At 33.2% G+C, this 26,648-nt stretch overlaps 2 protein-coding genes across 2 annotated transcripts; both read right to left on the minus strand.

Moving 5' to 3' along the window:
* Window positions 1-933: 933 nt before the first annotated feature.
* On the minus strand, window positions 934-17,132 carry LOC132713440 (uncharacterized). The gene is made up of 12 exons (XM_060696044.1): window positions 16,981-17,132; window positions 16,255-16,413; window positions 15,378-15,585; window positions 14,419-14,513; window positions 13,700-13,941; window positions 13,073-13,241; window positions 12,476-12,647; window positions 11,428-11,525; window positions 2,938-3,082; window positions 2,421-2,503; window positions 1,588-1,753; window positions 934-1,170 (listed from the first exon to the last, which is right to left on the minus strand). Exons 2-12 carry the CDS (start codon window positions 16,348-16,350, stop codon window positions 1,046-1,048), a joined length of 1,599 nt encoding a protein of 532 aa, XP_060552027.1. The 5' UTR covers window positions 16,351-16,413; window positions 16,981-17,132; the 3' UTR covers window positions 934-1,045.
* Window positions 17,133-17,937: 805 nt separating this feature from the next.
* Window positions 17,938-24,401, minus strand: LOC132713435 (nucleoside hydrolase-like). Its single transcript, XM_060696037.1, is given in 7 exon segments — window positions 17,938-18,574; window positions 19,208-19,344; window positions 20,781-20,851; window positions 20,853-20,889; window positions 22,086-22,260; window positions 23,260-23,456; window positions 24,263-24,401. Coding segments are annotated over 7 exon segments (948 nt in total). The 5' UTR covers window positions 24,267-24,401; the 3' UTR covers window positions 17,938-18,247.
* Between the last annotated feature and the right edge of the window lie 2,247 nt (window positions 24,402-26,648).

Genomic DNA, 26,648 nt, shown 5'->3' on the forward strand with positions numbered 1-26,648 from the left:
TCCGTTCCTTTGTAAATTACTTTGTAAATTATGGTCGTTTCTTTGTTAATCATGGTCTCCGTTTCTTTGTAGATTTCTTTGTAAATTATGGTCTCCGTTTCTTTGTAAATTATGGTCTCCTTTTCTTTGTAAATTACTTTGTAAATTACGGTCTCCGTTTCTTTGTAAGTTACGGTCTCAACTCTTGTATACATCTGCAATTTCTTCATTGCATAATCCGCCGGATTTCATACGAAATGATTTATTTTTCGATGTTTTCTATGCTGTAGTTAACATATAATTGCTGCTTATAAATTTGTATGATTTATTTTTCGATGCCTCAGCGTACTTGCTGAAATGGTTTCATAAGTGATATTGGGAATGCTTCTCGAAGTACTTCAAAAAGGAAAAGCTCCAGGCGGTTGTCACACCAATCGGTGCACCTCGACGGCTATTCACAATCACCTGGGACTTAATACGGATTGAAAATAGTTCCTCCATGTGACTTAACATGTTAACAAAACAGAAGAAATACTCTCTGTAGAATGAATAACAAGTGTATTATTGACATCCAAATGAAAATAAAGTATATTAAGGTAAAATTATGATTAGAAAAGTATTGCTGACAGTCTTAATCAATTTTAAAATGCCCACTGATGTAAAAAAGAAAAACAAATCCGAATAAATGTCAACAGGCATACATTTTCTACAAACTAAATAATAAGTATGTAAGAAGTGTGAACTGGGATACATAATTTAGGTGGACTTTTACATAATTTAATGGCATAAACTAAGCCAACAACCCAACATTTACATTCTTTTTGTTAACATGGTGAGTCTCTTTGCGTGCACCGTTCCTACTATTGTGCCCGAGGTCCTTATCCGAAGTTTAACGGAAATGGCCGAGGATATGCGATCGGTATCACACGAGAAGTTATCATAAATGACGCTATATGTTGTCATTGTTGTAATGTAAATTCACATAACATATCATCACAGAAAGCAACTTATACCATAATTACGTGTAAGACCGTTTTATAAAAGTTCAGTATAAAAAGGCTTGGTTTTATAATTTTGATTTTCTGCTGCCGTCACGGAGAAAGCGGCGAAGTATCTTTCCTGATGGATTTCTTGGAACCTCGGATATAAACTCCACCCCTCCGCGTAGTCTCATATGTGGGGCAACATGTTCTAAAAGATTAAGAAAATACGCTAAAAATTTGTTCAAATAAACATGAAAATGGAAATTAAATACACGATTATATCAACTACAATTTAAAATGAAACGATAAAAATGGAATACAATAAACAATTTTTTACATTTTCATTTCTTAGCATACAACGTCAAGAGGATTATTTCATTTATAGTTTCTTAGAAACAAATATGCAGAAACGTGTATTTTCACGGTAACAAACTTTACTTTTTCACTCAGCATTTTTAGAATGCAGTACATTAAACATCATTATGATCAACTATGAAATAAGTATGTTTTTGCTTGTTAATTACTTATTGTAAAATTATGCATTACTCAAAGCTTACTTAGTCTCAGTAGCTACTGTATACACTTTAACAGTTTGAATGTCGAGCTATGATCAATAATATCATACCGTGTATATAGTTTGAAATCTCCTTCACCGTGATATCTTTACCCGGTTGTTTTACAACAAAAGCTTTAGGGAGTTCACCAGCATCTTCATCAGGTATACCTATAACAGCTGCATCAGCAATAGCAGGGTGTTTAACAAGTATGTCTTCTAGAAATGCCGGGGCTACCTGCAAACAGTACACGTGGTCCGCATGTATCTAACGTTTCCATGTTTTCATCTACGCTAAAAGGAACAGTGTCCTGGGCAGACCATACACCATACATATATAGCAATACCGGTAAATGGTTAAACGGATAAATACCTAAATTATAGATTTTAGGGGGGAGTGTTAACATTAAACAATGCGTAATTATGCCCGCAATACAACGCTTTTAAGGCACAGCAAACATTAAGAAGCAAATAAATGTTGCCTTCTATAGAAAACATAAACATATGTTTTATAAACTTTAGATAATAGTTTCAGAGAATGTTAGTTGCTTTTCATCTGTCGAAAGTAGCACTGAGTGTGAAATAATGTGTAATAAAAGTATAAATATGTAAACAAATTAGTATTTTGACTTTCATACTTAATCACTTTAAGTTTACTAATTGCCAAACAAACAACAGAAACAGAAGCGTATCTGACCGATGGTATGGAGTCATGTAAGATAATCAATCTTTGACAAAAATGTTTTAGTTAGAACGAGCGCACAGTGAACATAAACGTTCATTAGTTCAGAATAAAACTGATTGTTGAGAAAGTTCATTCCGATACGCTACATTTTGTTCTATATTTCCGGACATTCGGTGTTTATGCCTACGTTTTATAAAAAAAATATAAAGTCTACAAATACCTGCATGCCTTGGTATTTTATCAGCTCTTTCACCCTGTCCACAATAAAAAGATATCCCTCATTGTCGATATATCCAATATCTCCTAAAGTTGTAAAATATCTATGAAAATACACATGCCAATCAAACGTAGCTTTGGATTGAATATACCAGCCTGTGTGTCAACTTTTCAAAAACTAAAAATGAGCCGTGCCATGACAAAACCAACAATGCGTTTGCGACCAGCATGGATCCAGACCAGCCTGCGCATTCACGCAGTCTGATCAGGGCTAACAAACCTTTTAACAAGTAGAGAAACTGATAGCGAACAGCACACAGATGCGCAGGCTGGTCTGTATCCATGCTGGGCGCAAACGCATTATGTTTGTATTGTTATGGCACGGCTCAAATGATGTTTACCAGATAACTAGGTCTGTGATATCTTGGTGTAGGTATGATCAAACACAATTTACACATTTTTTTTTTTTGCCAAAACATGTATTCCAAAAGTTTAAAAAGGTGATCACAAATGCATCTGACCTGTTTTAAAGAAGCCATCTTTATCAAATGACGTTTTATTAGCCTCGGGATTATTTAGATAGCCAATTGTAATTTGTGGACCTCCAACGTGGATCTCACCACGGGCTCCATGTGACAACGTTCTTCCAGTTTCCATATCTACAATCTAAAGGTATACTACATGTATTCATTTATGTCAATATACAAATTGAGATTGTAACGTTTTATATTTCCGCAGAAAACAAGAATCTGTGTTTAGTAAACATATATATGCCTTGTCATTGAGTCAGTAACTTATTTGTCAAGAATGTTTATTCATTCACTTGGTTATGCAAGGGGACATGCTCAGAAAAGAATGTTTTCACAATAACTTTAATATAACATTACGCTTGAAAGTAAATGCCTTTAATTTTTGTTTTAAGATTTAGCTCTTCAAGACATTGGCCTTTTAACCCCAAACTCCGAAAAAAGTTTGAGAACTACTAGAGGCATAATGATTACCATGTACTACTGGTTCACAAGAGTTCATCACTATGAGTTGTAATTGATTATGTATTGTTATTATTTTAATCACGATTACTTGCTTAAAATGACTTATAATCTATTTAAATATACAAATAAATGAACCTTGAATAAACAATTTTACTAAATGATCATTCCTGTAAGTGTTAGGTATATACTTGCATTAGATCTAATTAATTATCACTCATATGTAAAAGCTTGATCTTGCTTAATAACTTCCTGCTGTTTTTCAAGAGTTTGAAATCTAATAGTTTGAAGTGAATTTTTTTATTATTATTATTATTATTATTATTACCACAATTTTACATGTATGTAAATACTTGCTAATATCCATATAGCTTCAGGTGACTATGAGCTATTTTAACCTACATTTTCATAAGACTACTAGCTATAATGCATTTGTGTATACTAAAATTTCAAAGAGTGACTTCTTGTTCTTTTTAATGCAGCCTTATATGTGACTTCTTGCTATTATTATTTTATTATTATTATTATTGTTATGTGAGACTGCTGTCTATCTACAATTCCTCGTGACTCCTTGTTATTATTAATATAGTCTTATGTAACTACTTGCTAATTTTTCTATAATTACAGTGTCTACTTGCTATCATTACTACAATTTGACTACTTGAAATTACAATGACATATTAATGTGGTTACATACTATCATTTACTTCAGTTTCAATTAACTGCTTCCTATTATTTTTTATTAGTGAATTCATGCTATTTTAACTACAATATAAGATTACATGCTACTATTTAATACAGTATTAAGTGTAACTACTTCCTATACTACTAGTATTTTAAGTGAATTCATGCTACTATTATTACATGATATTATCTACTACAGTATCAAGTGTAACTAATTCCTACTATTAGTATTACAAGTGCAGTCATGCTACTTTTACTACAATAGCACACTACATGCTATTATTTTGCTACAGTATCAAGTGTAACTAATCCCTACTATTAGTATTACAAGTGAATTTATGCTACTTTTACTACAAACGCACATTACATGCTATTATTCTTGCTACAGTATTAAGTGTAACTAATTCCTACTTGATTATTTTAAGTGAATTCATGCTATACTAATTAAACAATAGACTTGCTAATATGTTCTGCATTTTCTACATTGTTCTTGCTATTATTACTGTACATTGTAGTGTCATGTGATTGTTTATACACATTATTCTTTTTATATCTTTAAATTTTATGTGTCTACTTGATAGTATTACTAGACTTGCAATTGACTAATTGCTATTTTATTAGCCCTGCAGTTTAAAGTGATAACATACTATTATAACTACAGTTACATGTGACTACTTGCTATTATTTTCTACAGTCTTATTTTTTCGGCGTAGCTGTATTAAAATGGATTTTGACCTAGATTTGTAGCAAATGAAATTGTTAGTTACAAAATCTTCAGCTAAAAGAGGGTGTTTTTCATTGGTGGAAAGACTGGCTGTTATGAAATTTAAGGACAAATTCGTAATCTTTAGTTTACTTGTCTCTAAGAATAAAGTTGTATTAAAAATATTTATACAATCGTAAACTAAATATCACAACGTTATGACCAAAACAAAGATATATCAAAATACAAAAATATACAGTACATATGATTTCATGTACAATTTATTTTGTTGATAATATTAACAACAAACCCAACTTTTTGTTTTTCAGCCTTTACTTAAACATTCGATTACTACTCACTCGTACTTTATTTGCTGTAGCTTTTCTGTTTTCTATGAAAATGAACGATATTTCTGATCAACAAAAAGATTCTCCAGAGCTGATATGAATTGCGAAAATTAATATATTTAAAATGCAACATTATCATAAAGAATCGCAAAACTTTAAGTATTATTTTTTGTGCGTAACAATAACAAATTAATTTATTCATAGTTATTCGGCGTTTGTTTACTCCGGTAGGTAAATTTACCGAAATACACCCCAATTGACTACCTCAATCTGAAACTGTCTCACTTGATAATCCGTGTCATTGATTGGTTATACAAAATTGAGTTTAGTACTTATTATAAAATAAATAGATATATTTCTGTATATATGGAACAACATTTATATTTTACATTCCACATTTAAAGTACATTGTAAAATATAACCTGTGTAGGTGTACGACACGTAGCCATGCCAGTAGGCTTAACTAGTACCTCCACCTCATACCCCTAGTATATACAAAATACTAGTCAAGCTGTGCAATTTTTAATAGAAATCCTTTTTTTTATAAAATACATAATTATAACTTTTACTAGTAAGGTTATGTTTAACTTTTGATTTAAGTCTTCAATTATTCATTTTCATTGCCAGATAGATAAGAAGGCATTATAAATAGTACAGTTCAGAGTTGATACGTTCCATTGATTGTTTATTACAGTTTGTATTCTTTCATAAATAAAAGATATAAACAACAAAAGATTTTGGTGTTATTATCATGACCTAATAATTGCAGCATTTTATGCACAGAAGTGCTTTTACAAAATGAAGGTCAGATACATATAAGTTAATATTATTTAACAATAAAATTCAAGTTGTCAGCTGATTGTGGCCTTTGCAGTCTCTAAATTTGGTAGTGTGGTTGGTTATTATCTGGTATTGACTTTGAAACCAGTAGTCAAAGTCACGGTGACAAAAAAGCTTCTAGCATCTATAATAACATGACTAATTTGTTGACATTATAGGAGCATACATGTTTCAGCTAAGTTTAGACAACTGTCATAGATTATACTAGAAACCATCAAATATATTTCAATTTAGACATTTATATTGTTATAAAGTATAAATATCATTAATTTTGAAAATATTCTTAAGCTATGAGACATTTTGCACTGAATTTACGCCGATTATCTTTTTTTAAAGATATTTCTTGTTTGTATATGATAAATATGTCTACGTGCTATAACTACTACCTAAGTGTTTTCGACTTACTTTAACTACTTCACCACATGTAACAAATTGATATTTTTTTGTGATTGCTATTTTGTTTGTGCAGTATCAATTGTCTTCTTGTTGTTTCTTATAAAAAGTTAATTGACAGTATGATTTAATCGAATCAATCTATTCAAGTTTGTCGCTGTGTTTACAATAATACAATTACATATACCTTCAATTTAACCTTAATAATCAGTTATATCACATTTTAGATTTAACATTATTGTTTCATCAAACCCAGATTGAAAATGTATTTTCTTTTCTATTTTTGTACTTTTCTCTATTATTCTAACCTGTCTCATACCTATAAACCAAATTTCTACCCATTCATTCGGAATAGTTCTACTTGCATTAAGATGATATGTGCTAGTGTATGTCTATGCGTGATCGTGGCCAACCACTTTTTAGAGTTTCTCTCAGCAATAACATAATGAAAAACATATTATTTTCACCCACGATCACTCAACATTACGCTAGCCCATGGAAATATTCAATTCTCCTGCATATCATGGTACTACTCCCCGTTATGTCTAATGTAATAATTACATATTCGGTGCTTGCTCATCTTATGATCCAAGCGAAACACAATATTATGTACCCACAAAGAAATATGTTACCAGGTTCCAACTCTACTCGTAATTCAACTTTCACCAAATATCTTATGATTGCTCTTTCATTTGCCGTTTGTGTCCTTTGGGTATTTTGCCTCATTCTGAGAGCTGGCGACGTCCATCTTAACCCTGGTCCGGATTCGTCAACCACTAGTTCATCTTTATTTCCTTCAGTATCAAGTACAATATCAGAATTGATTGAGAACAGTAGATGCCTTTCAATATTACAGTATAATGTTCAAAGCCTCCTTAACAAGATAGATATCTTAGAAGCTGAGTTTGGTATGTTTGATGTCCTTGCTTTCAGTGAAACGTGGCTTAGCTCAAATACTCCTTGCAATGAAATAGCACTTAACAATTTGCATGCGCCTGAGAGGAAGGATAGAATAGAGAATTCTTATGGTGGTGTAATTGTTTATTTAAGAAATACTTTACACTACATAAGAAGATCTGATCTTGAACCCAATGGTCTTGAGTGTATTTGGATTGAACTGATGCCTTCACATTCCAAACGTATCCTGTTTGCTGTTTTCTATCGACCTCCAAACTTGTTACAGGAGACTTTAATTTCAATGACTCTAACCCACAAATGGCCCGCAAACTAAATTCTATATGCCAGCAGTTTAATCTAGAACAACTTATTCCAGAACCAACACATTTCACCGAATCTTCTAGTTCATTACTGGATCTATTTCTTGTATCCTGTAGCCACAGAGTAATTGCATCGGGAGTTGGAGAGCCGATCCTTGACCCAAAATCAGAGATTTCACTCCCAATAGTACTCTTTCAGAAAACCAAATCATAAACTGTACTGTACTGATCAAACGAAATTCTCCTCCAAACAGATTAAACACCAATCGAACGGTACTATTATTTTATTTCACACAGAAGTTAAGACTGGGTGGAAACTAATCAAATACTGTATCTCTCTCCCACTGATAAACAAAGCATTCCTCCACTTAAAAACCCAATCAACGGTGAACTTGTTTTTGATTCAAAATTGAAATCTGACCTTTTGAATGACTTTTTCTGTAGCCAGTCGTCGCTAAATAATTATGATAAAGAACTTCATTTTAATGATTGTAATATGCCTATAAACACACTTTGTTCCATTTCTATCTCTCCTCAGGATGTTGAAGACGCTCTGCTGTCACTTAAAACAAACAAAGCTTCAGGTCCTGATGGGGTCAGTAACCGAATATTGCGGGAAACTGCTTCAGTTATTAAATTTCCCCTATGTTCGTTGTTCAATCAGTCTCTTCTGACTTGTAAAATACCATTTACATGGAAAAAGGCCAATGTGCGTGCTGTCTTTAAAAAAGGTGATCCATCTGTTCCAAATAACTATCGTCCGATTTCCCTGTTGTGCTGCATAAAAAAGGTTTTTGAACGTATTATATTTAAGTATCTTTTTAATTTTCTTCAAGATAATAACTTTCTTTCTTCCGTACAGTCAGGCTTCAGACCAGGTGACTCAACGGTAAACCAGTTAACCTACTTGTACAACACATTCTGTAAAGCTTTAGATGACGGATTAGAAGTTAGAGCTGTGTTCTTTGACATAAGTAAAGCGTTTGATAAAGTCTGGCACAAAGGTCTTCTCTTTAAGCTGAAAGCTGCTGGAATAGACGGTTGTCTACTTAACTGGTTTTCTGACTATCTAAGTAACAAGCACCAGGCGGTTATCCTACCTGGGGTCCAATCAGAATGGTCGATAGTAAAGGCTGGAGTACCCCAAGGCTCCATCCTTGGGCCGCTACTATTTCTTGTTTTCATCAATGACATCGTGGAAGATATAGGCTCTAAAATCAATCATTTTGCTGACGATACAAGTTTTCATATTATTGTTGACAACCCTGCTTCTGCTGCTGAAACACTTCAATCTGATATAGACAAGATATCAGCTTGGGCTGAAAAATGGCTAGTTACTATCCATCGAAGTCTGAATCTATGGTTATCTCTCGTAAAAGAAATAAACCCTTTCACTCTTCACTTCTAGATCTCTTGAAGTGATATATTTAACTTTCATCCGACCGCTTTTGGAATACGCCGATGTTGTCTATCTAAACTGAACACAATATGAGAAACTTGAGCTTGACAAAATTCAAAATGAAGCATCTCGTATTGTGTGCGGTGCTACAAAACTTGTATCATTAGACAAACTCCATAGTGAAGTTCCTTGGGAATCCTTAGAATCTCGAAGAAATAATCATATGCTTATCTTACTTTATAAAATGAAAAATGGCTTAACACCAGATTACTTGTGTTCTTTACTTCCACCTACTGTAGGCGAAAATTCAAGGTACGATCTACGCAATGCTACAAATATTCAGACTATTCGAACACGAACTACTCTTTATCAAAATGCTTTTCTTCCAACTGCTCTGAATAAATGGAACGCCCTTCCAACTGAAGTGCAAAATTTACGTTCACTGTTTGCTTTCAAATCCCATTTGAGACGAAGCAGCTCTAGTTGTCCGATTTATTTCTATGAAGGCGATAGAAAATGGCAGATCTTTCATGCTCGACTTCGTACTGAATGTAGTTCACTAAATCAGCATCTATTTAAGAAAAATATTTCTCCATCTCCACTTTGTCAGTGTGGCATAGTGGAAAGTAATTACCACTTTTTCTTTGAATGTCACCGCTATGCTGACAGCAGGGCCTCTTTTATCTACTATTTGTTCAGCAACTCTCCAAAAGTTATTAAATGGAGACCCAAACATTAGTGATGATGCAAACAGAAGACTGTTTGAAGCCGTTCATACATACATCCGAGAAAGCAGGAGATTCTCTTAAGCATATTCACATCAGCTCAAATCAATAAATACTTCCCATCTAAATCGCCGAACTATCCGAATGATCCACATTTAATTTATTTTTTCTTCTTTTCTATTTTGCTGAAAGTTTCTTACTTCATTTCTTTCTATCTTAATTTACGTTATTTCTCTTTAATTTTATATAACAAATGATGCAGTCTTGTATTCTCATTCATTTTTTTGTATTAATTTTTGCTTTACATTATAACTAAATGTTAGAAACAATTTTGACTTTAACTTCTTAAAAACAATGTAAAATCAGATATATTTCAAGCAAGTCACATATACTGTCATACCGTATTTTATGCATTGTAAATCTATAAGGAGAAGGCCTTTATAAGCTCAGCTTTCGGACCCAATCCTTTTTCAGCATATTATGTTTGTATTGTGTACATTATTGTCTGTATATATATTGTGAATTTGTTCGAAATAAACTATGTTTAAACTAATGATTTTGAATACAAAAGACATGGGTCAGTAAATAAATCAAAAAGTCTACTTCATCACTAGCGACATTAACTTAAAAACCTTTTAATCCTAACTCTTTCTAAAGTTAGAATTCTAACCAAGATGTATGCACTACGAATATGAAAGACATTAACAGTAAATCAAATTAAACAAAAACTGTGTGAGCAAAGTATAAAATTCTAATTTTTGCACGACTGACATTGAATTTGACTCATCAGTCTCCTCACTCCGTAGAAAAGTAAAGAATCTCTAAAGTGACAGGCTATTGATATGATGATAGAAATTGTCTTTGCGAAAAGGGGAGACAACGTCCTCGTTTACCGAGTAGCTGCCCTTGACTTTAAAAAACATTTTTATTATTTCAGGTCATATCAAGGGTAGTTAAGTTAAATATTAAACATCACACTGGCCAAAGCTTTTGCAGAAGCGGTGGGTCCATCGGCCGTTTGCTGTTGTATGTAAGTATATGACTGATTTTTTTTATGTTTTAATGTTTACTGGAAACACTCAGAACACCCAGTGAGACTGGAGCCGACATATGTACATATGTACTCTTTCAACTTATTACGCGCAAACAGTGCAATTTATTGCCTTTTATGCAAACACATCTGTACAGTTTGACGAAGGGACGCCACTTTTGCCTAATTTTGGTTCAAACACGTACAAATCTGTGCAAAACGACCCTATAATACAACTGCATGTTGGTTCCAGTCTCACTGGAAGTGTTTCCAGTGAATCATTTAAACATTAAACAAAATTCAGACATATTCTTACAGACAACAGCAAACGGCCATATTTTATCAACCGCTTCTGCGACGAATACTCCACGGCCGCTGCAATGGACCCACCGCTTCTGCGAAAGCTATGGCCAGTGTGAACATTGTCATTTTGAAATGCTTTATTTTATTTAGTACGATATTCCATACCCAGTAATATGTACCATATGCGGGTCAAAATGAAACAATTCGCCGTAGGCTCTTTATTTGGTGATAGCCTTGAAAAAACAGAAGGATATATTTAAATATCATATTAAAATGAAGTATCATGACAGTATCAATAAAATACCTATCCAATAGTTGGCCAGAAAAATTTCAAAAAAAGATGTTCCGTTTTGTCCTAGACTCCCCTACTTTTCTATTTACCTTAAGAATAACGCCCTTTGGTATAACTCCACTTGATCCTTTCTTATAATGTTGTTTTGTATTTCCGGAGTTAAACCCAGTCTCTGTCAGACCATAACCTGAAAACAAAACGTGTTTTTGTTTAACTTTGCATACCTTAATAATATTAGCTAATGCTATGTAATGAATTGGTTCTAACTATTTAAGAATAGAAATAGGAACTGTACTCAGTAGATACCAAAATCTCAAACTCTTCTCGGAGTGCATGTAAAATAACGATATTTAAGGTTGACTTATAAGTATTACAAAATCTTTGTCACTGACATTCATTTGGCGTCAAATAACAACATTCGGTATAATGCAACATCTTTAAGATATACACGTATTGATAACCAATCAAATCATATAGTTTTCTTAGATTGACAACTGATTTTGATTTGATTTTCTTTAGAGCGGGTGGTCAAGGATAGCCTACGAAAGTGCAGCACTTATTTCCAGTAGGGTTCTCACCTTAGCAGACACTAGAGCCAGCTATGAGATACAACGGAATCCGGGAGCCAGTGCCGAGCTCTTATTGAATAGATCCCTTTGTTCTTTTACATGCCCAGTGTATAGCACTGACACATGCGAGGATTACCTGGGTTTCATACCAGTATACATCTAGGTAGGTGGGAAACACTGATAGTGTTTCTGAAAAATCCCAAGAGTGTTACCCAGGATCGAACCCGGAACCTCATGAGTGACAGCCAGTGGTCTAACCAACTGAGCTATCGCGCCGCCTGAAAGCGATATAACTTATGATATAAAATGTTATATCAATTTTTGTAATTTAAAATTCATCATGATGATATATGTAAAATACAAGCTTATGGTCAAATGTCCATGGAATTAGAATTCAATGTTCGAATAAAATATTTGATATTGCTCATTTATTCCATGTTTACCAAAGTGTTCATAAATAGTTAAACTCCATTTTCTTTCTAAATATAAAATAATGATCTTAATTTTTGATACATACTTATATGGAAAATTCAGCCAATTTCTAGAGGAATATTTTGTATAGCAGTACCTTGTCCTATAAAGTTCAAGTTAAACATTTCCATCAAGTGTTGTTCTATACCAATACCAAGAGGTGCAGCTGCAGTCATGATGAACTTTACACTAGATAAATCATACTTCCCTCTGTCCGCAAATTTTATCAATCGAGCTGCCATTGTTGGTACAATTTGTAAAAACTCAGCCTATATATAGATTAAAAACATGAAGATTTTTTATTATTATATGGAAGCGTAACTAATTTAAATGTAAGATATTGTATTGATATATAAATACATAATTATGGAATATGACGGATTCAAATGTTATGTATTGTAACTTTCTCTACATTATCCTGCACGGAACAAAAATATGGGTATATTAATTATAAAGGTTTTCCAGTGACAACATTTCGATGTAAAATGTTACATTTTCAATATTATACATAATAATAAATTAGCAAAAGACATCCCTAAAAATTACTATTAATTTGATATTTAGACTTCAACATTCCAGAACAGGAAAACGTCGTTATTCTTTGATTCGGTACCTAATTACAAGCAAAGGCTCCAGGAAATAACTGTAATATTACTACATGTAATCTGAATTGCTTAAAATGTTAAATTGTTACCCGGTATTGTTGTATGAGAGATAAAAATGTTTCCGTCTCGAACCTCTCCATTAGAACTATTTTCAGGCCCATAAACAACCCTGCCCCTAGTGCGGTGTGTACACCAAAATGATGAAACACCGGAAGTGACAGTACCGTACATGTACCTGGTTTCTGCTGCAAACTGTCTCTATAGAAACACAAAAATATCACCAGTGAAGATTGGAATATATGAATAAACTATCATAAGTGGGTTAATTATATGGTTACAATTAACATATATTAGTAAGGCAGTCTATAAAGTCCAAATGCATTTTGTTTTACAAAAACAGAACATTTATGATAACATGTTGTTAAGCAGTGATTTCATTTGAAAGTTTGTAGGCAAGGTGAAAGTGTTAAATCCTTCTAGACACAAACCAAAAGCCATGAGAGGTAAGATATTTAATATAGAATTTAACATCTTAGTAACAAAGGGGTTTAGCTAAAGAAGTTACATGTTGTTCCAATAAATAAGCCATCAGCAATAGCGTGTACCTACGTTAAATATAAAAATCAATCGGCACGCACGCACACGCACACGCACATTTGGTACCTGACTGAATAACGAACCGACCGTACACAATATACTTAATAAACATTATTTACCTCAGATGGATCATGTTAGATATGATGTTGATATGTGATAACCGTACAAATTTTGGCAACCCCGTTGTACCGCTAGACGACAACAATATTGAAGCAGTCGTTCTTGGATTATCGTCAGTTGCCGTGGTTACACTACCACTTGTAAATAAACTTTCGTACTGTATGTGTGACGTGTTGTTATCCCCAATTACAATGATTGCTGATAAAATATTGGGTTTAGAAAACGAGAACGAGCGAAGTTTCTGAAAGATTATAAAACAATTAATGTAGTAGAATTATATTGTTTTAATTAACTTATCGAATTTATTCATTTGCATACCATTTTCAACCAATGATATTAGTGCAAAATAACACAGATTTATAATTTTAAATGCATACTACATAAATAATTTCCAACTATATCAAATATTTTGACGCCTTCATCATTAGAATAGTTGTTGTTATTTTCCTCAAAACATGTCAACCATTCACCGCCTGGACCCAAAGTGATTACCCTTTGCCTACAGAATAGAGCCAGGCCGACTTGTACGTCTGTCCAGTCTGATTAGGCTATATACTGTTGCATGACAAACTTCTTATTTTCATCTAGATATACAAAAGTTAAAATGGCTAGTTCGAAAATGGAAGATGGACAAGCCAGTTTAAAAATTATTTCAGGTTAATCAGGTTAAGATTTCAAAGTCAATTTGTCTTCCCTATTGTAGCATTGATAAACTTACGATATTTTGAATCATAATTGAAATTCGCTTTGCCTGCTCTGGAGTTGCCACCAAAAACTTTGTGTTGCATTCTTTGAATCTTCTTTCAAGCTCTTCTTAAAAAATACACATTAAAATCGTTTGATAAATATCGTTTCTATATACTGTATTGGGTTATAATTAAAACAACACATATCTATGTGGTTAAATCTTCTGAACCAGATCTACCAATTCTATTGATTCATAATTCGTTTCTATATAATGTTACAGTACGCTTAAAGCTCATAAATTATGTTTCAAAATAATGAGAACGCCGCTGGAGACATGTACAACAAAATGCATCAAACTTATTGTACATAATATCTGGAAAGAAGTATGGTCAAAATAGTAACATAAAAGAACGTCCGAAAAAGAAAATTGGTCGATTTGCTACGCCTGTTCATGGACGATAGTGGTAAGTGCAAGCTACCGTCGATGTCTCCTATCATCGGATTTAACAGGATTTAACATTAAAACATGAAAATGGTAAACTTTCGAAATCAGCAACATAAAATAATAAAAGATCATCGAATGTTCGTCTCTTGTGTCTAAAATAACAATCTGACAACTCCACCATCAAAATTGATTAACAAAATGGATATCACTGTACCATGTCCTGTACACATATACCATACAAAAATGTACCATGTCTATCTGCAGCTTCGGCTCAATTTACCTTTTTGAGAGCCTTTATATTTTAACTTGAAATATGAAGTAGACTCGTTCATCCACAATGACAAGTAAAACATGGCCTTAATCGTAGATCTATGTTTATTTCTAATTCCCAGACAAACCTGGAACCTTCCTCCAAACCAATAGCCAACAGAGGCAGCACTACAAACTCATCAATTCCTTTAAACTAACGATAATATATTGATGTGTTGTTTTGTTTTTTGTTTTCTTTAAAGATGCATATTTTTCTCAGTAAACAAGAAATATACCATCTGTATATAACGGTGAAGCTGTCTGGAAGGTCGCTCCGATGAGATTAGCCGCATACCATATGATAGGATATTCTATTGTGTTAAATGTGAGGGCACATATAACATCTCCTTGACGCAAACAAAGTTCTCTAAGACCCGCAGAAAGTTTTTGTATCCGGTCTATAACTTGTCTGTAAGTGTAACTTTTCCTCGTCTTTGAATCTAACTATTCCGTACAAAAAGAAATGAGATTCACGTTGATGTTGATACATTTTATGAAACGAATAGAAAATGAAATTGTTATAAAACTACAATTACTGCCAATTCTCTGAACATGTTCTTTAATTCCATACTAACAACACCTTATATGTTGTGTTCCAATAGGTTTTAATGCCCCATCTTGCACGAAATGAAAACGCATGGCGAGTCATTGGATTTAAGGTTGCATATTAGCAAATATAAGTCATGTATGTATAGACCGTTTTGTAATATCAACTTTTACATAATTAACATTTAAATTTATATGTACGATGATGCATTAAATAGTACTACGCCATAATTACAAAAAAATGCAATGTATTCATGTATAAACATGACACTGTATATGTACTTAACCATTGGACGGCTTTTTGAAATCATGAAATCATTTCTTTCTTAAATAATTTGTTTAATTGATGTTTCACATTTAACATTATTGTTTTCTTTTTACATTAGATACACTTAGATACGCTACGACAAACTTATTAAAGCACCCGTTTGTGCCCGAAATAACGCACAGGGAGTGAGGTATTCCTCCACCAGTAAAGTTTCCATTTGACCTATACTGCGTAGTGCGATGTAAAACCGAATAACAATAATAAAAACAAATAAATAAATATAAACTTTACTTACTTACCAAAGCTATCGAGTCACCATAAGATTTCATCACATCTATTTGATATTGCGCTAAGTTTGCGACAGGAAAGTCTTCATTTTTAGAGTTTGTTGACATCTTTATTCAGGCAGACACCAAAGCAGTATTTCAGCTACTTCTTAATGAGTTCTTTTTAAAAAGCTGAGGAGAATAAAAAAGTATTTCATTGAAATTCTTGCCAAAAGCAAGTACTTTTCTTAATTTTTGCATTTTGATGACCCCAAATCCCCCCCCCCCCCAACTTTTTGTTTCAAATAATTTATAATGACTCTCTAAAAACCTGCACAGTTTCATATAATCGTGTCGACTAGTTTTTATTTCTGTACCAAATGAAGAAATTATAGGAAACGTCCTTAACAAGTCTTAAATGTATGTATGACAGACAACACGATGATAACTGTCTCAGTGTATAATATACAAACAGATTAGTCATAATCTCTCAACATTATCTTACAATATGCATTATCTTAGTGCACGTCCTTTCAAAACTAGTACGATCACGACTGAATATTCAATGGCATGGTTATTTTTAATATACATTCTAAAAGGCGTCGATTAATGTCTCGTTGATTTTTGTAGAATGACGCTTGCTTATTTTGTAATACACAATATTATACTGGTGCAACATGTTTATTTATTTTTGTTTTAATAATACACTAAAATCTAAAAAAAAAAGAAAAGAAAAAAAAGCACTGATAAAAAGCATACCTTTAAGTTATATCCAGATTTTCGCTTTAGATGTGAAGAAAACGTAGATGCCGTGTCACTAATTTGTTCAATTTGTTTTTCGAACAATTAGGGCTTTAGTTAATTTAGACCGTGTAGTAATGCAATATCAATGTTTGTATTGCATGTAGATGCAATCATTCAGTGTCCTATCTTGTGTATACAATTTTTAGCATTACAGCAACGGTATGTGAGGGCTTTATCTGGGTTGTAATATTTCTGTTATCTTTGTTGGATAAAACATGGTACATGTATAACGTTTATATGACAAGGTTAAAGGACACTAAATTTGGTATATTTTGTCAATACAACACTCATGGGAACTGATTACCAAGTTACAAATGTTGCCTCGGTGCATCATCATTCACGACAGTCAAACTAGCTCAAATAATAACATGTGTGCTTATTTCGGAATTACATGTTGTAGTTTTGAAAATGTCTCAGCCTTTCAAATATGCCGAATATCAAACTCGATAACATAGCACATTAGTTTTTGCATCAATAAATATCGACGAAACACAAAAATCGTCTTGCATTTGGTATACAGGTTGTCATTGTCCAATAATGAAAACATATATTAGCAAAATTAATGGCTTAGGAAAAAATAAACAAGAAACAGCTTAATCAAGATCTTAAGACTTATAATTTTGCAAATTGATTTGTAATTTGACTTAGAATCTATCTTTTGCGGGACATTTTTGTTGTTGATGTGTTGTATCTATATCGTTGCCTCTATCATAAATGTTGATAAAAATACTTACAGTAACAAAAAGCAAAAAAAAAACTAGTCTTAAAATGAAGATCTAAAGTTGAGGAAGTTTCGTTTAATCTAAAAGAAATAATCATGTCAAAACACTGACTAAAATCTGTACTCAAACTTTTCATACTCAGTTTAATATATACAACAAGATAAATTATCAATGCACAGTTTGTTATGAAGTAATAGTTTATTGTAAAAGCATCCGTTTTCATTTTTATTTTTTTTCATACAATGTCTGTGTAAACTGTATCTTTTAATCAGTAGTAGTATATTGTAATAAATTACTCGTCATAAGTAATCGATATTTTAACAAGCAACATAATGTTAAAGTTAGTCCAGAACATTGATCATATATCAGAACTGTTATAAAACATGTTCATTTAAAGTTTAATAGATCCTTCAGATAACATACATGTAGATCTAGTTCTTTTAATTTCAGTGCATGAAATCAAATATTACATCAAACATTTACATATGTAAAAACACACACTAAGCAAGCCCAGCAGCCATTAAATGTTCATATAACGATTGGTCTAATTCTGTTACTATGGTAACGTTTGCACCTTTCTGTAGTTTCCCTCTCCAGTCTACAACCATCTGACCATACGTGTATTGACCTTTGGTTTCTACTGTTGCGTATACGTGAACACTATTTTTGATGACGTCATTTCGAAGCACACAAGCCATTAAGGCTTCGTCAGCAGGAATAAATCCCGCTGTAGCTCGAGCTTTATCGAAATCGACACTTATTTTGTCAACTTTCCTCATTAGTTCAGCTTTCTTTGACGAAGAGCTTCTCATATGCTCGTGTGTCTCCTAAAATAAAGTAGACTAAAATAAATGCTCACTTTTTGCCATTTTGAAAAGCTGCAAAAAAAAGACATGACATGAAAATGTCGTTCTTGCCTCCCTTTAAGAAATCGTGCAAAAATCATCCAAGGAGTCACTATCTAAATGACTGATAATCATTTTCATTACATCTAATTTTAATCGCTTACAAATGTTTAACTTGATATTCCTTTTTAAACATAATCACTAAAATCATTTTTTAAAAGCCAAATGTTTTATATATGTGTGAGTTTTGTTACTTCTGCCTAACTGATAGTCATTCTTGTAAAATATTCTATTGTAATATATTGCATCAGGGAAGACCTGTTGAGTGAACTTGTGGGTCAACCCTTGTAACAAATATGTTATGTCATTGTATTGTAACTGTCTTTACATGTGTGTTATGGCAATAAAATCATTTTTAAATCAAATTATGTTTAAATCAAATTATTTTCACATGAACCAAACATGTGCATCAGCAAAGTGAGTCTCCATTTTACAAGAAATCTATTGAAGATTGGATAGATTGGATAGATCTATATCTTACTTAATTTATACAGGTTATCCATACAGCATTATTAGCAAAACATTTACAAAATAAAAATAAAAACAATGTCTTACATAAGATATAATATGTTGCATACACGTTTCCCATGGCATTATCGTAATTGGACATTTTAACTGATTTAAAACAACATAGGCAGCTTCCGGGTCAAAGTAAAAGTTGAACTCTGCTCCAACGCTGATGTTACCCTTTCCTAAGAAAATAAATGAGCCGTGTCACGACAAAACCAACATAGTGCGTTTGCGACCAGCATGGATCCATCCGCGCAGTCTGATCAGGATCCATGCTGTTCGCTTACAACCCAAATAACAAGTAGAGAAACTGACAGCAAACAGCATGTATCCTGATCAGACTGCGCGGATGCGCAGGCTGGTCTGGATCCATGCTGGTCGCAAACGCATTATGTTGGTTTTGTCGTGACGCGGCTCATTTCATTCTGACAAGAAAATAATACTGGTGGCTGGACCGAATATCTACCATCAGATAAATCTAATTGTTACATGTATAGTAAGCTGACATTATTACATGTATAGTTAGCTGACATTATTACATGTATAGTTAGCTAATCTTTATGGCAAAGAGTTCACTATTTTTTAACATTGGCGACACAAAATAGTTCTCTTTAAATGTTGTAAAGCTTTGAAATAAATAACTTTTCGTTTGATTATATTTTTTTCGTATGTAAATTATTGTAGTATTATAAATGCGTACCGGCTTAGATTGTTTTAAATTATTTTTATAAACAGTCGATTTACAAGATTAATTACAGTTTGCCGATATACCAAAGTAAATGTGTTACGATTCATTTGAAATACTACAATCCTTTTTGACAAAAAATAATTTCAAACACTAATATAAATTAATTTTATTTCAATTTGAATAAACTCGAAAACCCAACGCGAATGAATATTACATGGCAAAAGCGCCATGGTTTGAATTGAAGGACAGATAACTCTAACGTTGGTATGATAAAAATACGCAAGCGGACATATAATTATGATAGCAAAACAGGCACAACATATGATTTTTTATGAAAATAATTAAGATTTAAGATATAAAATAGATTAACTGAGTGAAAAATGTGACTCTGTTCATAAACACAATGCTTTTCCTTCCACTTAATAGTCATATCCAACCAATAAGGCCTTTGGGCTATATACTATAATAAGACTATATGAGCTGTGTCACGACAAAACCAACATAATGGGTTTGCGACCAGCATGGATCCAGACCAGCCTGCGCATCTGCGCAGTCTGATCAGGATCCATGCTGTTCGCTTACAAACCCTATAACAAGTAGAGAAACTGATACCGAACAGCATGGATCCTGATCAGGCTGCGCTGATGCGCAGGCTGGTCTTCATCCATGCTGGTCGCAAACGCATTACGTTGGTTTTGTCATGACAGGGCTCATTTTGTTTTGACACTATTTTAGTTTGATCAGACTCTGTACTGTTGGCTGACCAACTTCTAAACTTCATCTTAATATCCCTAAAACTGATAATGGTACTAAAAATTGAAGCTAGACATATAGGACTGAATAATTTCTATTTATGTCATGAAATGTATCTTTTTTACAAACATTTCTTCCGAAATTGTAGAAGTCAGAATAAATGATTAAATACCATACCTAGATAATTTCCGCCCATGATGTCACACGATTTCAGACTAGAACCAAACTCTGGATCCATTCTTATTGCCATTTGTAAGCGGTCCGATTGCAACCAAGTGTAGATCTCCTAAAGTAAAATGACATGCTTATTTTTTCATAAAAAAAAACAAGCGTTGTGCCTGTTTTGATAACATAGTTACATGTACTTTAAATGGTGCAAAACATTAAATAAATTACGGGTTTATAAAGGAAATGAAAAGTTACGTATGTGACACAGTATAAAACTAGAAATGTGTCCATAGGACACGGATGCCCCCCCCCCCCACACGCCACTGTTCTGTCAATCTTATGACTCTAGGTCAAATATTTTTTGGACTACATGTGCCACAAGTTGAAAACTAAAAATCAACAAAGGGCCATAATTCTGTTAAATTTGGTCGCAGCAAAAATTCCTTCCTTTACTACCATCTACACATTAAGGTTGTTCATCCCTGTAAGTTTAAGCAAAATCTGCCATCCGGTTTAAGAGGAGTTGTGTTCACAAAATTTCTACATAGTATCTAGTGAAAAAATCAACAAAGGGCCATAATTCTGTTAAATTTGGTCGCCGCAAAAATTCCTACCTTTACTACCATCTACACATTAAGGTTGTTCATCCCTGTAAGTTTAAGCAAAATCTGCCATCCGGTTTAAGAGGAGTTGCGTTCACAAAATTTCTACATACATGTGTAGTATCAAGTGAAAAAATCAACAAAGGGCCATAATTCTGTTAAATTTGGTCGCCGCAAAAATTCCTTCCTTTACTACCATCTACACATTAAGGTTGTTCATCCCTGTAAGTTTAAGCAAAATCTGCCATCCGGTTTAAGAGGAGTTGCGTTCACAAGATTTCGGGACGTACGGACGGACTGACGGACGGACGGACAAGTGCAACGCTATATGCTCCCACATTGTGGGGGCATAAAATGTTGTGAGAGTAAAGCCATACTAAAAGAATGTGCATAACTGCAGATTTGAACTCAGAAAAAAAAAACATTTTCATAACAAGAACCCATCATAATCTGAGCTATCTAACCACTACCCTACTCGGATTTACATGTCCATATCCACTTTTATTCTTCTATATTGCAATCTAAGTGCAAAATATAATAATTGAATAAGTTGCACAACCCATTATATCACAATGGTAGGACTGATTAATGTAAACGTTATCGTGTTCGACTTATGCTTTAAAACTTTACAATGTATGTATACATTCAATGGACATTATCATAAATATATCAAAAGAATAGGAAATCAAGAAACATATATAACAAGACTAGCCTTTATAAGCTTTTGAGAGTCGGATTAAAGCCAAAACACCATGTTCAGATTGAAGCTTGCTTTCGTCCGGTGCATTTGGATCCGGGACATCACCGAACCCGTCAGAACCGTGATACGCTGATCTTCCTTTTAGCTCACCTAATAATGGTGCGTCACAACCGGTATATACCGGAATCTGAAGTCAAAATTGTATGTCGTGCTTGAAGATAAGTCATACGATATTTAAACATGCACCTTTATGGACAGAAAAGAAAAATATATCCGCCCGTTTAGTGATAATTACAAAATAATCACAACCATCTCAAATAGGTGCTTAATTTATATTTGAAATTGGAAAACACTAGAGCAGCTCTTGTCATTGTTGCTTCACAAAATATGACATTACCTACGTCACCCAGGGCAGGGCCACATTGACACAAGGGGCTTGACAAATATCAGTTTTGTAGATGTCCACAAGTCAATGCTGCATGACTATCTATGCTCTAGACATTTTAGTCTCGCCCAAGATTTAAATGAGCCGCGTCATGACAAAACCAACATAATGGGTTTGAGACCAGCATGGATCCAGACCAGCCTGCACATCCGCGCAGTCTGATCAGGATCCATGCTGTTCGCTTACAAACCCAATAACAAGTAGAGAAACTGATAGCGAACAGCATGGATCCTGATCAGACTGCGCGGATGCGCAGGCTGGTCTGGATCCATGCTGGTCGCAAACCCATGTTGTTGGTTTTGTCATGACGAGGCTCAAATGTGTTTTTTTTCTATAAATGTCTATATAAACAAAGTTACCCCGTGATGAACGCCAAAACTTAAGTTCTTCATATCGTCTCATTGTAAGTAAGATTTATGTTAAATAATTTTAATTTCTTTTCAAACGATACAGTACAGGATTTAGATACATGAAACTGCTAAGAAACTAAATTCTTATTATGACTGTGACCTTGACCTGTACCTGAGGTAGGCCATAACTGCTCTTGTCATAGTTAACAATCTTGCCAAGAAGTTTCAATTTCCTTTTATTTACAAAACTTTTAACAGACAGACGGACGACGAGGTACATAATAATATACCCTGACTTTTTTCCGGGAATATTAAAAGACAAAAGAAACGAAAGAAAAAAAACATATTATTTAATTAATTTAAGAGAAAACGTAATATTTTAAAAATTTACATCTAGCCTATTGGCAGCCTCTAGAGCACGCAGTGCATTCAATCCTGTCTGACGTACTCGAGTGTTTCCTTCAACGCACGTGATTGCTTTAACATCAATTTCTGGGTCACTTAGCGCCATGAAAATAGCCATTGCGTCATCATTTCCGGGGTCACAATCTATGACAACCTTCCTTTTCGACATTATGGCAAATTCTGCTAAAATGAATAAATAATCGGTGTCTTCATGAATAGCATATGTACACTTTTTTTTCCTAGCATAAAGTTAATTCTTTGCAAAACCTACATAAACTTACATATGAATTCATGCAAAAAAGAACCGCAGCAAACAGCCAAAAATAATAGAACCTGGTTTAAAATTTTGGATTTACCCTTTACATGAAAAGCAAATCAGCAGGGGCATTCAAGTAGTGAAATAATATGTTCAATCACCGGATAATGCATGCGTACGAAATGGTCGGACAATACTATATCCACCAGTCATATATTTTACTGACACGAGGGTACATGTGAAACAGTGAAGTTTAAATACATTTTATCACTTTTCTGTAAATATACGGGACATTGTTTAGTTTTAATGATCTTTCTGAAGAAAGTCACACATCTTTAAGAAAAAGTGCGGAACTGTGCTTTATTTTAAGTTGAATCCCTGAAGCCGCTTGATATAAAGTTCTACTACATGCCGTGACCGACTATCCGCCGTGAATTTTATAAAAAAAATATTTATAGAACAGTGGATATATAAACACGTTTTGTCAATAGGTTTTTATTTATAAAATATAAAATTCACGGCGGATAGTCGATCACAGCGTGTAGGCTAGATAAAAAATATTTTGCCATCACGTGCAAATGGTTGAAATAGATATAAGTCACACATGTACAGCTCGAATTCGCTTTTCTTTTCATTATCTGTTTACATCAATATTGACAAATAGGTGTGTCGATAATTCTTATACAAAAGCATATTATTTATCGCCTAAATAATTAATCACCAAAATACTTACTCATTTTTAACCGTTCAGCATAATAGCGTAGTGGTTGAGTGGTGGCTTTCTCAGTGTAAAGACCCTGATTCGATTCCTGGACAAGGCATTTTTTCTTTTCTTTTAAATATATATATATTTTTTTCTTCAAAGATCTGGATTTAAGTTGCTTGTGAATTTAGTTCATAGTTCATACAATACTACCGGTATTTGAGAACATTTTGTTTTTACAAACATTCGCTTCCGACCGGTTAAGTTAGAGTGAGGATTGGAAGAAATTTGAATAGATAAATATACAATTGAGCCGAAATTGTTAAAAAAATCACAGTTATAAATAGCATTAAATTGACAATACTATTCAATCTGTTCAATGACTGTTAAAATCAAATACATTCATTTTTGCTATTTAACCGTTTTAAGTTTAACTGTAAATTGTACAAAATTATAAATCACAGGTTTATAAGAGAATATGAAAATGTTTTTTGAAAGTAAAAACCATACAAACACAAAATAATATTGCACAATTGCAGATTTGAACTCGGAAAAAAATCTAAACTTTCTCCTCATAATCTGAACTCTCTAACCACTACGTTACCCAGTTTTACTTATCCACTTTTATTCTTCTGTATTGCTATAAAAATGCAAAGTGTAATAACTGACCCATTATGACTCGTGTTCGACTTATACAAAATATGATTAATGACAATATAGAGACGATAGCGTCACTCTTTCTTAACTTGCTTAATCTAACTGAAATATTCCATTTTATAAAACACAAACGTTTTTAATTTAAAGGCATTTTTACAAACAGAACAACTAAATTACGTACAATTATTTTACCCAATTTTTAAACCGTGCCTATGTACAAATGTACAGCATAAAGAATATACAACTTACGTGTGTTTACATGCATATTTATACCTGATCATTTTATGCTAATTTTTAAAATTAGTCACACTCGATTTTATACTATACCACGGTCTTAACTTGATCATGAATTAACTTAATTACATTTGTACATTTGTGTTTATAAGCTGAAAAGAAAAAATGAAGAAGAAAAGGTGAAAAGGTAAAAGGTGAAATAATACGAAATATAACTTACCTGTGACGTTGATGGGCTCTTTATCAATGGTCGACACATTTTAGCATATGTACATAAATGACAGTCCTGAAACAGATACAAGAAATCGTTTAAGAGAACATTGAAAAAAAATAAAACTAGGTCACGGGGGGAAAATGGCCAGGTAGAAAAGACAAATTTACGAATAAGCAATCTATATCCTTTTTCATTTTGTCGCATTTTTCTTAAATAAATGACATAAAATAATTACAACGCATGGGTTCGATTGCAACGCAGTGCGGTTGGCTTAATAGCATTGATTTAATATTCATTGTTTAACTTACATATAACCAACTTTTAAATCAAGTACAACCTTTTTCTTCCTTTGACCTGAGAAAAAAATGTATATTTGGTTTAAAACAATAATATAATTATGTATACAAATATAGATGTATGAGTTCTGCTCATTGAAAAATCTTTTATCAAAAATTAGTCAAAGTTCAACAAACTATTTCGCTTTATTATTTCAATTTTTGTGTCCGTTAATGGCAGTAGAGGCAGGTGTGTGTGTGCGTGCGTGTGGTTTGCGTGTGTGCGTATGTGCATGCGTGTCTGTTTGTTTGTTTGTGTGTGTGTGTGTGTGTGTGCGAGCGTACGTGCGTGCGCGTGTGTGTGTCTAAATACGACTGAAAATTATCTCCTTATATTCAGATTGTGTTACTAGTTAAATATACAATCAAAATGTATCCAAAACGTTCGTAAATATACCAGCCATGCTCAAACATATAGCTGTTTTTAAATCTGAGTTGTGTGGTTTACATTTTTAAAAAGAGTACATCTTTAAAATATCTAGTTTTCAAGTAAAGCAGCAAAAAAGACAAGTTTTAACATCTGATACAGCAAAATCCATAAACGTTGCAACACATTAAGTGATATTACAATGCTTTTTGTGTCGTTTACTGTTGTGATTTGATGCCATATGTCGGCATTTGATCACCGATCGCGTTTCAACTGTTTGAACGCACATTTAACTATGAAACAGAATGTTATTCTTTTCAATTTCTCTACCATTGATTTCAAAGTCATCGGCTAAGTTGCATACTGACACAACACTTTACTACTGAGCCAAAGTTAAATGTTGTATTAAAGTGCTATATTTTGTTAAACAAAAGTGCGAATTCAATTTGGAAAATGCCAACCCGCCTGTGATTCGAACACGCAATCACTGGCTTGCAAAAAATAACAACGCTATTAATTAGTGAGAGAATTTTAAGTGAAAGCTGTGAGAGAGTGTACAGATCATATACTGGTAACAAGACTTCCTTTTACAGAAAACATGCTGGTTTT

This window comes from Ruditapes philippinarum, unplaced genomic scaffold, assembly GCF_026571515.1.
Source record: "Ruditapes philippinarum isolate M1 unplaced genomic scaffold, ASM2657151v2 ctg332_1_1_1_1, whole genome shotgun sequence".
NCBI classification, from domain to species: domain Eukaryota; kingdom Metazoa; phylum Mollusca; class Bivalvia; order Venerida; family Veneridae; genus Ruditapes; species Ruditapes philippinarum.